This window comes from Colletes gigas, unplaced genomic scaffold (genome assembly GCF_013123115.1).
Source record: "Colletes gigas isolate AHSC1104 unplaced genomic scaffold, ASM1312311v1 Colletes_gigas_Sc00044, whole genome shotgun sequence".
Lineage (NCBI taxonomy): Eukaryota > Metazoa > Arthropoda > Insecta > Hymenoptera > Colletidae > Colletes > Colletes gigas.
This window is the reverse complement of record NW_025106673.1, coordinates 396,848-411,781: the sequence shown is the minus strand read 5'-3', so window position 1 is coordinate 411,781 and position 14,934 is coordinate 396,848. Positions and strand designations below refer to the sequence as shown.

At 47.2% G+C, this 14,934-nt stretch overlaps 1 protein-coding gene across 1 annotated transcript in view; it reads left to right on the top strand.

Moving 5' to 3' along the window:
• Nucleotides 1–14,207, top strand: part of LOC122403105 (ephrin type-B receptor 1-B) — a 174,044-nt gene extending 159,837 nt beyond the window's left edge. Inside the window, exons 3-16 of the mRNA XM_043406437.1 lie at nt 996–1,281; nt 1,391–1,927; nt 2,001–2,161; nt 2,245–2,509; nt 2,579–2,767; nt 2,840–2,951; nt 3,073–3,143; nt 3,712–3,729; nt 4,348–4,413; nt 5,540–5,716; nt 5,803–6,272; nt 6,381–6,739; nt 11,116–11,190; nt 13,943–14,207. Coding sequence (XP_043262372.1) covers nt 996–1,281; nt 1,391–1,927; nt 2,001–2,161; nt 2,245–2,509; nt 2,579–2,767; nt 2,840–2,951; nt 3,073–3,143; nt 3,712–3,729; nt 4,348–4,413; nt 5,540–5,716; nt 5,803–6,272; nt 6,381–6,739; nt 11,116–11,190; nt 13,943–14,207 — 3,051 coding nt within the window. The remainder of the gene's footprint in view (nt 1–995; nt 1,282–1,390; nt 1,928–2,000; nt 2,162–2,244; nt 2,510–2,578; nt 2,768–2,839; nt 2,952–3,072; nt 3,144–3,711; nt 3,730–4,347; nt 4,414–5,539; nt 5,717–5,802; nt 6,273–6,380; nt 6,740–11,115; nt 11,191–13,942) is intronic.
• Nucleotides 14,208–14,934: the final 727 nt, after the last annotated feature.

The following is a 14,934-nucleotide window of genomic DNA, read 5'->3' as shown; positions in this document are numbered from 1 at the left end:
GTACGGCTGAATTTATTGCGGCCTCCCTGCCGGAAACACGTCCGCAAGAAAATTTTCTGGGCAAGAAGCCCGGTCTTCTCCATCTACCCGGTTTTTGTCCGTTCTTACCTACGTAGGTCCTTCCTCCGCGAGTATCGAAGGAGGAAGAGAATAGAGACGAGGATGAGAGAAGTCTGTCGACGAGCAGAAGGACGACGACGACGACGACGACGACGGGTCCTTCTTGCTCGGTCGGAACTTTTTGCGGTCTCTCTCGGGACGAGCCCAAGCTGAAGGGGGCAATAAAACTAATGGTAACGCGCGCCGGTAATTCCTTGCGGTCTGTTTGTCGCAAGTCGACGACCTGGCCACTCCGCCTCGTCATTTGCCGAGGGAGGATACCGCGTCCAACGTCGACGGACAAGTGATTCCTCGGATCGGACATGGACCACGACGCGGACCCTCTGTTTCTTTCACTCTCTTTCTCCCTCGTTGTCTAGCGATCGATCCGATAAAGATCGAAAAGCGTCTCTATCAGGTTCAACCCTCCCCGCCAGAATAAATCTTCTCGCCGAACGGCTGGCATCCTCTTTGTCGTCCGGCTCGGATTCTTTGGAAGCTCGAAATCCGGAGACGGTAATCCGTCTTCGTTGTTTCTGTAAATATCATCAAAGGGGGATGGTTGAAATCAATAAAAAGACCTTGAAGCGCGGGGGCGTAAGAACTCTGCTTCTGGAGAAACTTGCGACTCGAAGGGTCGGAGAAAAGCTGATTTCGTAGATGCTGACTCGGTGGAATCTCGCGTAATCCGAACGCAAACAGCCAGGGCTCTTAGCAGAGTCCCGAAAGGGGATCCCTCGGCGGCGTCCCGCGTTATTTAAACTGCGTTTATCTTATCGCGGTTGATTTCGACGCACACGCGTAGATTAAGGAAAAATCGCGTGGCATTTCCCCGCGGTTAACGAGCCAAGGATCGCATGAAATTAAGATCGTCCCGTGTTTTCGGTTGATTGCAGTGGGTGGAAGAGTCGTTCACGAACTTCGACAAGGGCATCAATTGGCGGAGCTACGTTGTCTGCGACGTCGCGTACAGCGACGTGAACAATTGGCTGTGGACGCCGTTCATCGACAGGGGACCGGCGAACCGCGTGTATATAGAAATCAAATTCACGACCCGTGACTGCTCGTTGTTCCCCGGACACGCGCTCAGCTGCAAAGAAACTTTCAGTCTACTTTACTACGAGTTCGACGCGGCGACCAAGGAGCCGCCGCCATGGAAGACCGAGAGTTACAAGTTGATCGGTAAGCTTGCCAAAACTCGCACACTTTTCGACCTCGATAGAAACTTTTCTCCAGCCAGAGGACACACGTCGAGCGTAGTACGAGCACAAATTACGCGTTTGCTTCGCAGGTCGCATCGCCGCTGGCGAAGGGAGGTTCAACACGAACACGGAAGTGATGATAAATACGGAGGTAAAGTCGATCCCGGTGACCAAGAGAGGCGTATACTTTGCATTCCGCGACCAGGGCGCCTGCATCTCCATCCTGGCTATCAAAGTCTACTACATCAGCTGTCCGGAGATATCCGTCAACTTTGCCCACTTTCCAGCCACGCCGACGGGTCGCGAGGTAGCGTTGATCGAGCAAACGATCGGGACTTGCGTCGAGAACGCCATGGTAATGGAGGAGCCCACCTTCCTCTGCAAAGGGGACGGAAAGTGGTACCTCCCGAACGGCGGATGTCACTGCAAGCCAGGATACCAAGCTGACATCGAGAAGCAACAGTGCATCAAGTGCCAGAAGGGTAATTTCAAGCACGAGGCTGGTCCGCACAGCTGCGAGCCCTGCCCAGCGTACAGCAAGTCTCCCGATTACGCCTTCTCGGAATGTCGATGCATCGCGGGTTATTACAGAGCGGAAAAGGACCCCAAGAAGATGCCGTGTACACGTGAGTGGTTTCGTCTTTCGTCTGCTTCGCTATCGTCGAAACGAAATGTACGTTTAATTGTTTGCCGTTGCAGAACCGCCTTCGGCGCCACAAAATTTAACGGTCAACTTCGTGGACCAGTCCACCGTGATGCTGTCTTGGAACGCGCCGCACATGCTGGGTGGCAGGACGGATACGACCTACAGGGTGGTCTGCGATGCCTGTAGCATGGGCGTCAAATACATTCCCAACGCCGTAAGTAACACTCTTTTTCCATCTTTCTCCCCTGAAAACTCTGTCGGACCAAGACTCTATCATCCGGTTGTTTCGTCGAACAGGATATCTTCAACGACACGAAGATCACGATAACGGGCCTGAACGCGGTGACGACCTATCGATTCCAAGTGTTCGCTGAGAACGGCGTATCGTCGCTAGCTGGAAAATCCGAGTACGTGGACATCACGGTCACCACCGAGGCCAGCGTGCCCAGTTTGGTGAACAACGTCAGGATCACTAGCGTTAAAAGTTCCGAGCTGAGCATCAGTTGGGACGCCCCTGTAACCGAGATCGGTGGAGACAGCGATCTGGTCGAGAGATACGAAGGTGAGAGACTCGTGCTCGCGTCGCCGGGTATCCTCCACCCACGCAGGACTAACGAAAGAATCTTTTCAGTGAGGTGCTATCCCCGCTACGACGACGCTACCAATGCCACCGTCATCCAGACCACCGAGCTCTCGGCGACGTTCAAAGGCCTAAAACCATCTACCGACTACGCGATACAAGTACGGGCAAAGACTACGCGCGGCTGGGGCGAATACACTCCGGTGGTGTTCAAAAAGACGCCTCACGCAATGGGTCTAGGTGACTATCGACGTCGATTCGTGCGATCGAGGTATATACTCCGATCGTTCAACGTGTACGTTTTCGTTACAGACTACGTTGGAGAGGACGACAACATGCAAGTGAGAATCATAGCCGGAGCTATCGTGGCCGTGGTCGTTCTCCTGGTGATCATCATCATCATGACCGTTCTGATCCTCAGAAGGTAAACGAATTGCTCTCGACGTTAAAAAATTGCGCGCGAATTAAACGTCGACCGACTGATTTTTATTTCTTTTTTTTTCCTGATTTGACTCTATTGATGTGATGCGATCATTTCGATGCAGCAGGGCCTCGGACGAGTGTAACAAGAAACAGCCGAGCGACTGCGATACCCTGGAATACAGGAACGGCGAAGGTACGTTTGTCCGATGCCAACAGGCTTGATTCTCTTTTCTTTATAAATTTATTATCGCTACTACCCCCCTGTCACTTTCATAGTTGTCTCACTACGCCCTCGTGTCTTGTGACTAATATTTTTGGACCACCAAACCCCGTTAGACCCAGCAAGTATCGACCCCAGTCACCCCCCCCCCCCCTTTCTCTCTCATGTATACAGTACCCCACGATAATGTGTTGTCGCTGAACACCCACTACTTTAAAGGTTTCTCTCTTCGACGAAAGAAAGATTACTGAAAAGTGGTTCGAGTTTAAAGAAAAATGAAACAAAACGAAGAGAAATGCGAAAAGAAAGTTGTCGAAGTCTAAACGACTTGGCCAGGAACTAGAAACCGATGAGAGACGATCGCTTTACGAGCAAAATTCATTCACCGATCCGGCCCGCAGCCGAAGTACCATTATTCTAACCGTATTCTTTCGATTCTTTCTTTTCATGTGCGATTCCCCTAATCTATCGAACCTGCCTCCATGAACAAATCCATGAAAAAATCCACTGAAACAATGTACACAATCGCCTGCTACTACAGGACTAGTTGTGACCTACAGTAAGTCTTCTCCAACACCTCAAGTTTTATTTTCTAGGAACTCGGTTTTGCGTAGATTATTTCATGCACCCCCTTGTACATGCATCTTTTTCAACGCGTTCCAGATTTTCAAAGCGCGGGCACGCACACGGCTTTTCCATTTGCCGCGCCCGTCCATCAAACGGACGCTCGTTTCTGTTATTCCCCCGCGGGAAAAGCAAACGTACTCGAAAGATGTGCGTGCTCGTGCTTCGTGCTTGCCTACGTCGTCTGTGTCTCTATCGTTATGCATGCGTATTTGTTGTTAGTGTGTTGTCGTTGGCACTGCACTCGTTTGATTTTCCATGCGTCATTCTATATGTTTTTTTTCTTTTTTTTTTACGTAATTTTTATCCATACACGAGAGACGAAGACGAAAACCGCGAACAAGATCGAGGAAACCATCGCGTTTACCTCGATCTTACAGAGCGTTTTGTTGTCCGTCATCGTGCGCCCGACAGTTTGTACTTTTTTTTTATCCATATTTTCCAATTCGCCACGGCAGTTCGCTTCGCGTCATTCAATTCATCATCGAACACCCACCGCTTCTTTTTGTTTGCTGTTTGTCAATTAGTGTGTTGGTTGTTGTGTTGTTCACAGTGCACTGCAAAATGGACAGTTCACCGATTGTGACAACCCACACCAACAACAAGAGCAAGTCCTCGCGTAAGTCCTCAGTCAGTCCCAAGTAAAAAAACAAAAATTAAAAAGAACACGTTCAAAATTGCCAGTAGGTACCGCGCCGACACTCACGAAACTCTTTCTCTCTTTCTTTCTCTCTCTCACTCTCTCTCTCTCTATCTCTCTCTTTTGACGAACAGAAAACAACATCCGTACACTCGTTCGAACTCAGACACGCCAAAACACGTTGTTAGAACCCTTTTCTTACTTTTCATTCGTACCACGATCTGCTCTTTTTCTCTCTATCCGTTTTGACCGTCTTAGATGTTTACGTAGACGAGAAGCACGAAAGAAAGCATGCCCAAATCCTATCTTTCTGTCTTTGTTGTTTGCATCGTGTTCTCGTGTCTCTTGCATCGTTCTCTTTTTCAGCCAGTCACCGATCTTTCCGACGATCGTTGTCCGTACAAATTCAGTGCGTTGACGCGCGGGAAATGCTGGATGTTTCGGTGGAACTCGAATTAATCGAGCTCACGCAGAGTGACGAGCGGTCGCAGATGCATTCGCGGACACGTGAATTAACAGACGACGAAGTAATTCGATTCGACCGGAGCATCCTCTCTGCACTCCGTGCACACTACGACTAACGTCATTCAATCCGATGCATCGTTAATCGAGATCGTTTGGCGTATTAGGCATGCGAGAATTTCTACGCTGGCATGAAAATTTATTATGCGCGGCATTTCGTTTTATTTGTTTTTTTTCCTATTTTCTGTTTTTTTTTTCTGTTTAAATATAGCAAAGCTAGATAATTCTTTTCGTTGCGTTGATCTTTAAACAATCTAGATACGATAGAATAATGAATAATATATTCGCGACAAAGAGAATTTCTCTCAAAATAAAAATCCGAGACAAGGTTAGAGAGTTTTGAAACAGAGATTTTCACAAAAATAAGCTTTGGTAAATAGTGTTGTTTTTTTTTCTGTAAATTAAACTTGACCGTAACCGAGTCTCGTTTACAAGAGGAAGGGTGTGTGAGTGTTTTCACGGGATGAAACGGTTTGTCAGGCACGGAGCGAGTGGTTGCGCTCTCGCGGTCCGAGATTCCGTCAAAATTTAACACACCGGCCCTCGTGTTAATATAATGAACTCTGTTTTGGTGACGTTGCAGTGACCACGCCGCTGTTCACACCTGCAGTGGGGGTTGCCGCCGCAGGTGCAGGAGGCACTGGTGGTGCAGGTGCGAGGAGTTACGTCGATCCTCACACCTACGAGGACCCGAATCAGGCCGTAAGGGAGTTCGCTCGCGAGATCGACGCGGGATACATCACGATAGAAGCCATCATAGGTATACGATCTTTCATCGTATGAAACCGATCTGGTTCGATCTCACCGATTAACACTATCGCGATGGTTGTTGCGTTCCGTCGACAGGTGGCGGGGAATTCGGCGACGTTTGTCGGGGGAAGTTGAAGCTGCCGCCCGACGGTCGAACGGAGATCGACGTGGCCATCAAAACTTTGAAACCAGGCTCCGCGGACAAGGCTCGCAACGACTTCCTGACCGAGGCCTCGATCATGGGTCAGTTCGAACATCCGAACGTGATATTCCTGCAGGGGGTCGTGACCAAGAGCAACCCGGTGATGATCATCACGGAGTTCATGGAAAACGGTAGCCTGGACACTTTCCTTCGCGCGAACGACGGCAAGTTCCAAGTGCTCCAGCTGGTCGGGATGCTCCGTGGTATCGCGAGCGGTATGCAGTATCTTGCCGAGATGAATTACGTGCACCGGGACCTCGCGGCGAGGAACGTGCTCGTGAACGCTGCCCTGGTGTGCAAGATCGCCGACTTCGGGCTCAGCAGGGAGATCGAAAGTGCCACGGAAGGAGCGTACACGACCAGGGTGAGTAAGAGACTCGAGACTCGGAGTCGGTTCTCTGTGCATTTTTCCAGTTTTCTCTCGCGATCTGGTTACTCGAACCAAAGGCTTTCAACAATCGAATCTTGAAAGACTGTTTACTCCGGCAAAAAGGGTGGAAAGATCCCGGTGCGATGGACAGCTCCGGAAGCGATAGCGTTCCGGAAGTTCACCAGCGCCTCAGACGTGTGGAGCATGGGCATCGTCTGTTGGGAGGTGATGTCCTACGGCGAGAGGCCGTACTGGAATTGGTCTAATCAGGACGTGATCAAGTCGATCGAGAAAGGATACAGGCTTCCAGCGCCGATGGATTGTCCGGAGGCAATTTATCAGCTCATGCTCGACTGTTGGCAGAAGGAACGGACCCATCGTCCCACCTTCGCGAATCTCACCCAGACGTTGGACAAGCTCATACGAAGCCCGGAAACGCTGAGGAAAATTGCCCAGAACAGGTAAACGTCTCCATCCTTACTCGCTGTGAGAATCTATTCGCGGCTCGCGACTCTGTCTTTCGCGCGCTGAGACGCGTTCGCGATGATATCGTTGCGCATACTTCGATCTATCGAGATTTACTCGCAGCAGAGAAGTGCTACATGGGAAAATTTCTGTTACGGACTGATGTAGTAACAAACAGTGCAAACCTACGATGTCGTTGCCTTCATCGCGCGAACGATTCGATGGACACGGATCATCAAAAGAAAAAGAAAAAAAGATTGTCACGTAGTATTTTTTAAACTGGTTCCGTAACGATTCTGATCGCGACACACCACCGAATCGTTCGTTGATCATCTCTTAACACGAATCATGCCGCATGTCACGCGAATCACACTTCGTGTCCATAAATTAATTTCTCTCGACAGCCAAAGGTTTTTTCCGTTCTCTTGCTGAATACATACTAAGAAGCTCACACGCTCTGCGCTCTCCACGTACGCTGTTAGACTGGGCTTTGATATTGTTGTTGCTCATTCGTAAATAGGATGTCACGCATATAAACGACGAATCTGTCGACCGTCCAGGGACAATACGATCACGAGATGTGTGTGTGCGACTACCCGACAGAGAGAGATTTCCGTGTGCACGTCTTATGCTCGAGGCGTCGTGAAAATACCTCGACCTGATTGGCATTACTGGAACCGGGCATATAATAGTATATATAAATATATAAATATGATACTGGACCGATTTTAATTCGCACCTTTTTAACATTTTTTTTTTCCGAAGCTGATTGCTTTTCTGGACACTGTTATATATTATTTCCTATTTTCTTTATTTATTTTATTTATTTTTTTTTTTTTGTCATCTATTCTTACGTTTCCCGTAGCTCGAAGTCGTCAAAATTAATTTGTACATCGCCTCCGCTTCCTCGCTTCTCGTTCTCTTTGAAATTCAAACGACGCAAGACTATAAACGAAACGCGAGCGACGAGCAGAAGATCCGCTTGTGCGAAAAAATTTCTGTTGGATTTTTCTTGTTTGCAGCACATATTTTCGATGAATCTCGACGGAGTACGTAATCCGGTTATGAGCGGGACGCCTCCTCCGACGCGACGCGAGAAATGGTCGCTCGAAAGTTGTGCAACGGTAACAAGTGGCTTTGCGCGCGTAATTCTGCGCTTTGAACGGCTTAACTTCCTTTGGAACGCGCAAAAAAGATCTGCTATACCTATCCTTCCGTCTCTGTTTTCGTCTACTTGCTGGGAGGAAAATTAATTTATGGACGAAAGTCTCTGGCGCGATCGTTCCCGTGGGATAATTTTTCCGTTCGCGTTTCAAGAGAACGACGAAAAATAAGTGCGCATCGTACTGCGGTGGCTTTCAGAGAGCTTTTATCGCTTTAGCGCTTATCGTTTCTGTAATCCTCGAACCCCCTACCATTCAAACCTCCCGTCCATCCGTCCATCCTCGTACCTCCACTTATTTCTGCCGCGAACAACAGAAAAAAAGGCGAACAAAGGCCGAGATCAAACGATACTCGAGAGTCGGGACGTTTCGTTCCACTTTATCGCCGGCCGATCGTTAATAAAGAATACGAGAAAGACATCTGTGTTACGAGCAGCGACAAACCAAGGATAAAAAAAAAAAAAGAAATCTAGACCGGATTTTTCTGGCAATCTCGAGAAAAACGATCGTAACGGGACCACTCGGCTCGAAATGAATCGATCGGTCGCGTCGCGTCGCGAAACCAATCGATTATCGTTGGATTTCAGACAGGCCGCCGCCATCGCCGCCATCGTCGCCGACGACGACGCGGTGAAAGCGTTTTCGGTGAAACGGAACGAGTCGCAATCGGCCGCGTTTCTTCCTCTTCCTGTTCTCAGGATCGATCCACGACTCTATCGACAAACGAACGATATCGTCCGATGGATCGATCGATCGACCGTCGTTTCCCCAGTTCCCGAGTAAAAAACTTTCAGTTCCTCCCACCGACGACGTCCTTTTTTTTCTGGGCTAATTCTTTGTGGTTTTGGTTTTGTGGTGTCTTTGGTACCCGACTACGAACTGCAACCGAACGCAACTGCGACAACTACCATCTACCACCAATCTACAACTCTCCAACAACAACTACAACAACAACAGCGTGAGGCCACCTGCACACAATCCATACTATGTCACAAGCCACGCGGCTGCCGCACAGGCCGCGGCAGCGGCCGCTGCGATTCCAGCCGCGGCCACGGGCCAGTTCGTAGACGTAGTCGGCCATCAGGCCCATCAAGCCCAGTCGACGATTGCCGTTCCAGTAATGCCACCAGGAGCCGGCCGTAGCTTACACTATCACACACACGCAGCGACACACGCATTGCCACAGCAACCACCGCTTACTTACCCTAACTGGGTCCCGTTCACGCATTTCGGTTAACAGCGATAAATCATCGGTCTTTGTTTCCGTTATCGAGAGCTTTTTGCTTATTCTTCTTCTTTTTCTTGGTAGTCCAGCGAGGAAAAGTCGAAAGTCCAAGGGATCTTTCGTAAAATTGTTCGATCGGTTCGTTGCGCGGACCGAAAAGTACCCTTATCTTCTCAACTTCTCCTCGCGGTATATTGGTCCAAGGCCAAAGCCGGCCGATCGCTGGATTCGAAATCCGTAAAGTCACGAAAGAGTCAGCGCGGAAGACGACGCGTCCTCTCTGTTCTTTCTTATCGTAATAACGAAGATCGCAAAGGGGATGCGCCTGTCATTTTCCCACGAGCCGTGGTTCGACTTAGCTATGTTCCCGGTCTGTCGACGGACTGGATCAACAGGTTCGAACGAATCATCGTCTTTTTCGGTCCGACGACGTTCGCCAAAGAAATACTCGCACGGCTTTGGTCCGATACCGGAGAGTATCGATGAAATTTCCGCAAGGACGCTTTCCTTTCGGACGGAGGATCACAATGTTAGAACGTTTTGCTCGTGTTTCTTTAGAGAATCGCGCGTTAGGTAAAATTCGTAGATGATCTCAGTCGAGATTCCGTTTGAAAGCGTGTATTATTAGGTGTGCGTAAAATGGTAGCGGACTAGCCGTCGTAGAGGAAGGATTTTTCTCGATTTCCCAATTATTATCGATTCGCTAGATCGAGATCGAACGAATCCACGTACATATATAAAAATTATAGTATATATATATATTACTTATCGGAAAGAGCGGAGTAATGTTTTTTATCGCCATGTTCGAGCGAGCGCCAAGCGCGGTAGATTTTATCGGTTTTAGCTGCCACGTGGAAGTCGTATAGAGAATATTTATGGTTCTAGTTAGCGGGATTTAAATGGAAAATTTTAAGAGAGCAGTTTTTTCGTAGATGTAACGAGAATTTATAGAGGACGAATCGAACCAACGAATAGCAATATAGGAGAGGACTCGAGCTCGAGGCTCGGGACAAGAGAGGATTTTATCCACGAGACATGTTGTACGTGAGAATGCAGTCATAGTCTTTCAGATGTTTTTCTAATTCTTGATATACGTAATACATATATATATATATAAATATACATCTCGCACGAGTATACGTAAATATTATTATTATTATTATTACTTTTATTATTATTATTATTATTATTATTATTATTATTGAAAAGCGGATATATATAGTATTTATTGACATCATCGACTTTACGGCGAACAAAACTGCAAAGACTTATTAGCATTTAATCGCGCGAGAGCGACCGTTCGAGACCAGATTAGAATAGTATTTTTCTACTTGAACCCAAGAGAAGTCGGAAAAACCGTACAGAGAAACCGTGCACGATGCCCAGGCTGTGTTTCCACGCCGAGCAATCGATCGCGACTTTATATCGCGCATACTTACCTTTTAGGAAGAAAACTTCGGAAAGTCGATCGTAGTGGTTACGTATACGTTGCGCAACACCATTGTAGGAAAAATGATCGATCGAGGCAAACAGGGGAGAAGGAGGGGACTAGTTTACGGCGCTCTTTCGAAACGACGGGGTTCTCTAACGATTTTCTTTTCCCGATCGAACTGCGTCGCGACGATGAGGAGGAAAAAAAAAGAGAGAAAATCGAAACGGACAATCAACTTAGGCATCCACGTTTATATCGCCCGCGGAAATAAAATTGACTTTTAAGCGCGCTAATTATCTCGGATATTTGCGTAAACGAACGCGACGATGCGAGCTTCGCACGGTCACACACGATCACACCCGCACAAACACACACGCGACGTTCGCTCGAGAGAAATCGGTGGAAAGGAGCAATAAGAAACAGAGACGAGGTAAAGAAAACAAAACATCTACCCACACACAGGCATGCACGCATACATATACAATACAAATACACAATCACACACCAAAGTGTGTGACCTCCATCGCACTAACAAATGCTAACAATTGTCAGAATCAGGGAAAGGGGTGCTCCACCCCCACCCCCACCCGCCTCGTCGACATCCTCCAACGTGCATTTGAGGAAAAGGTAACAAAATCAAGAACAGCTTTCAGCCGACAAAAAGTAAACAAAGTACGAAATAACGAAGGAGCAACGAGCCACCAGCGACGACACGCGGTTTCGGTGAAACGATACTTGGTCGAGAACGTAGCCCGCGTGCATATCCCTTCGCGTGGCTCGTCGTTCTCTTCGCTTCGTTGGATTCACCTACCGAGTATTGCTGCCACGTAGACAGCATTTGCTCTGCTTGTACCCTCTTAGTTCGTATCGCACTGCTTGCTTCGTACGCACCATTATCCATTCACGTATTTCTACGTAAAACGTCCAGCCAATCTGTGTGTGTACAACCGTCAACGTAATCACACCGGCATAGTACTCTCATTACCGCCATTAGCGACTCTCACTGTCATCACCATCGATCACACCATCACCAGCAACGATCCACAAATGGCTCGACTTCTCGCGACCTCGCCTGTTCTACCATCTTGGCCGCGGTTTAATCGCGTTCGCGCGACGTTTTGCTAAAGTTCCTCTTTCCGCTCTCCTGCAGCCGGCAGGAGACTGCTCGATACGCGAATCAGGCCAAGAATTCAGGCGCGGTCGTGGAAAGTTATCGCGCCCCGGTCCAAGTGTACATAATGATACATATTATCGACCCTCTCTTAGGCTAAGATCCGTTTTATAACCGTACCATACCCGTAAAAGTCTGTTGAGCAAATGATACCAACCGAGTAAATTAGTAGCAGACTGTCGATACTCGACTCACACTTATTCGACCCCTAACCAGCAACCCACTTAACCCCGAATTTCATTTCGGCTCGCAGAACGTCTTCTACGTCCGACGAATAACCAAATTTTTATACAGCCTGGACAAAGATTCGTGTCGCGATAAAACGATTCCTTGTACAGAAGTAAACCGAAAATGTGGAAAACAATCCTTTTATCTATAGAAAGAAATAAAAGAAATAGATTTTATAAATCTATTTTAAAGATTCTTGAAGTACTCGATGTACGACTGGGGACTAACCCGTTCGTTCGTTACGTGTTATTTTTACTTGTGTTAATGTTTGTAAACATTGACGATTGTTTACGTTACTGCTATTTTCGAATTATTTAGAATGAATTAAAGTAGACATTACAAGATCGATGCGAGTAGATGCAGCCAACAATGGAGAAACATGTCGTCATCAAATTTTCGAAAGAAGCTTCGCGTAGAAAACTTTGTTCCACATTTTATAATTCAGAATCTCCCTTTTTCCGATCATACTATGAAGTTTGTCCACGCCGTATGAAGATCGATAAATTTTGTAAATATAATTAGAACGATACATAGTCGTAATAAATAATTTATGAATGTTTTCGATCATCTTCTCTGAAACAATAGTATTATTTAATAATGAAATAACATTTTTGATGTTTACTTTGATCTTTTTTCAAATTTATAACTGCAAGATTTTATTTTATACTACATATGTATTACCTAAGGTTAGATTAATAACATCATGTAGCTGTACCTTTATTTATAATTTCTTCTTTTCACACAATTCTAGTTTCTTAATGTCAACAAGTTGCATACAATAAAAACGTATTATTATTATACTTTATAACGTATTATTTGATAACGTTATTTCATTACTAATTTGCATTTTTATTCCGAAGACGACCAAAAAAAATCATAATTCATAAGTCGATCATTACTACTGTAAAAAAATATTATTTTATTTAGAAAAGGGTTTATTATAAAATTTCCGTAATTGTACAATTTAGTGACGTTGTCATTTTTTCTCTTTGCCTCCAGTTTTGTCTAAAAAAGCTTAATTTCATTATAAAACAAGAAATCAATCGGGGGCCTTTGAGAAACTAGTAAACTTATTATTAATTTAGTAAGAAACCGCCAAATTTAAAAAATGTTCTCTTTTTGTAACACTAATCCAAACTTACTCAGGAAACGTTGACCTTAAAATGACATTTTAATTTAAAAGCCTTTTAAACCTGTGAATTAAAACGTAACCTATATGTATAAAGTGTACCACGTTCCGAATAATTAAACTAATTAATAATAAATCGGAATTACCTTATAACCCTTTATTTTACTTCGTGATTAAATATAATTTGTCTTCAAGCTCCCTTACTTGATTTCTTATTTCAGTGATAAAATGATGCATTAAAAAAAAGGATTAGAGTCAAATAATACAAATTGAAAAAGTCGCTAAATCACAAAATTACCAACTCGTAGTCCTGTCTACGCGTAAGTTGCCGAGGAAGACTTTCCGCGATCGAAACACTTGGAGATACCTCGTATCTTATCGTTTTTCCAACTAATGGATACCCCGTGTACATAAACGTACCTTGACATCCAGCTCCTCTTTGTGCGAACCGATCTAAGGTAGCGTACGAGTACAACCGCTTTGACGATCGAACCGAAAAGTCGTCGTCGAAGCGGCTGATCCCCTCCCGCTATAGAAGTACTTCAATAATAATTAGAATTATTCGAGTAATAACGTCCAGAGTGAACTTGAAGTCTTGGCAACCCCCCCGGACGCGGAACAACGAGGGCGCTGAATTTTTCTCGAGAACGGACACGCGGCGGAACATCGAAAAAAACGAGTGGCGCCTGCGTTGTTTCGCTCTGTCCTTAGATATCGACGACCTGTAGAACCTTGAACGAAAGAACTCCAGGTCTTTGGTCTTTCGCATAGTGTCCCTCGCGCGTTGATCCCCGAAACCACCGATATCGGTGAGCTGTTCGAATGTCGTCTAACGTTTAATTCTCTCTCAGGGGCACCAATCCACTGGCGCCGGACGCGGTGGACTTGACACAGTTGACCTCGGTCGGCGAGTGGCTGGCCTCGATCAAGATGTCACGGTACGCGGACAGCTTCGAGAGGTCCGGGGTGACCAGCCTGGATGCAGCCGCCCGGGTGACCGTCCAGGAGCTGACGGCGCTCGGCGTGACGCTGGTGGGACACCAGAAGAAGATCATGAACAGCGTGACGGCGCTCCGAGCGCAGATGTCCGCGACGACGCAGGGCTTTCTCGTCTAACCGCGCGCCGGCCGGTCGGTGCGCTTCTCCGAAGAACCTTTTCACGCGGTAGCGATCCCGCGATCGACACAGGACTCGATGGCTCATCGGCCTGCCGGATCGTTCCTTCGCGGAGATCTCTCGCACCGATCGCCAACCGGTCAAGGTTCTAGCGAGGAACGACGATCCTAGCGGCATCCTAGTCACGACGATAGGTCTCCTCGGACAGAAACTAACCTTTGCCCGCGATAACCACGCCCCTGATGGTACCCGTGGCGAGTGATCCGGCCGGCTCTCTTGAGAATTTCGGGAACCGCAACAACCGACGACCAAATTTCCTCAAACTACTTCGGCCTCCCACGGGACCCGGGAGACCGCGAGGCTCGCGTCTACAATTACTCACACGAACGGAAATCAACGTTCAGAATCTTCCCCCGCGAACCCTGTGTGACGCAGAAATGGACCAACCGTTCCACGAGAATCTCACTCGATTCATCGAATCGATCGATCCGTGAATCGATGATATGCCGCGACGGCCTAAAACCGAGTCGGCCGCGTCGACTTCGTCTTTCTCTTCCTAGATATCGCATCCCCGCGAGTCGATCCTCGCCAGGATCACCGCGACGAGGGATTAATGAAACTGCCACCCGTATAATCATTGCCGTAAGATTTACACCTACGAAACTCTACGCTACCGCTCGAAGCGACGGAGTGGTCGTCCTCAAGCTGGGATTTTCTATCGGCGTCA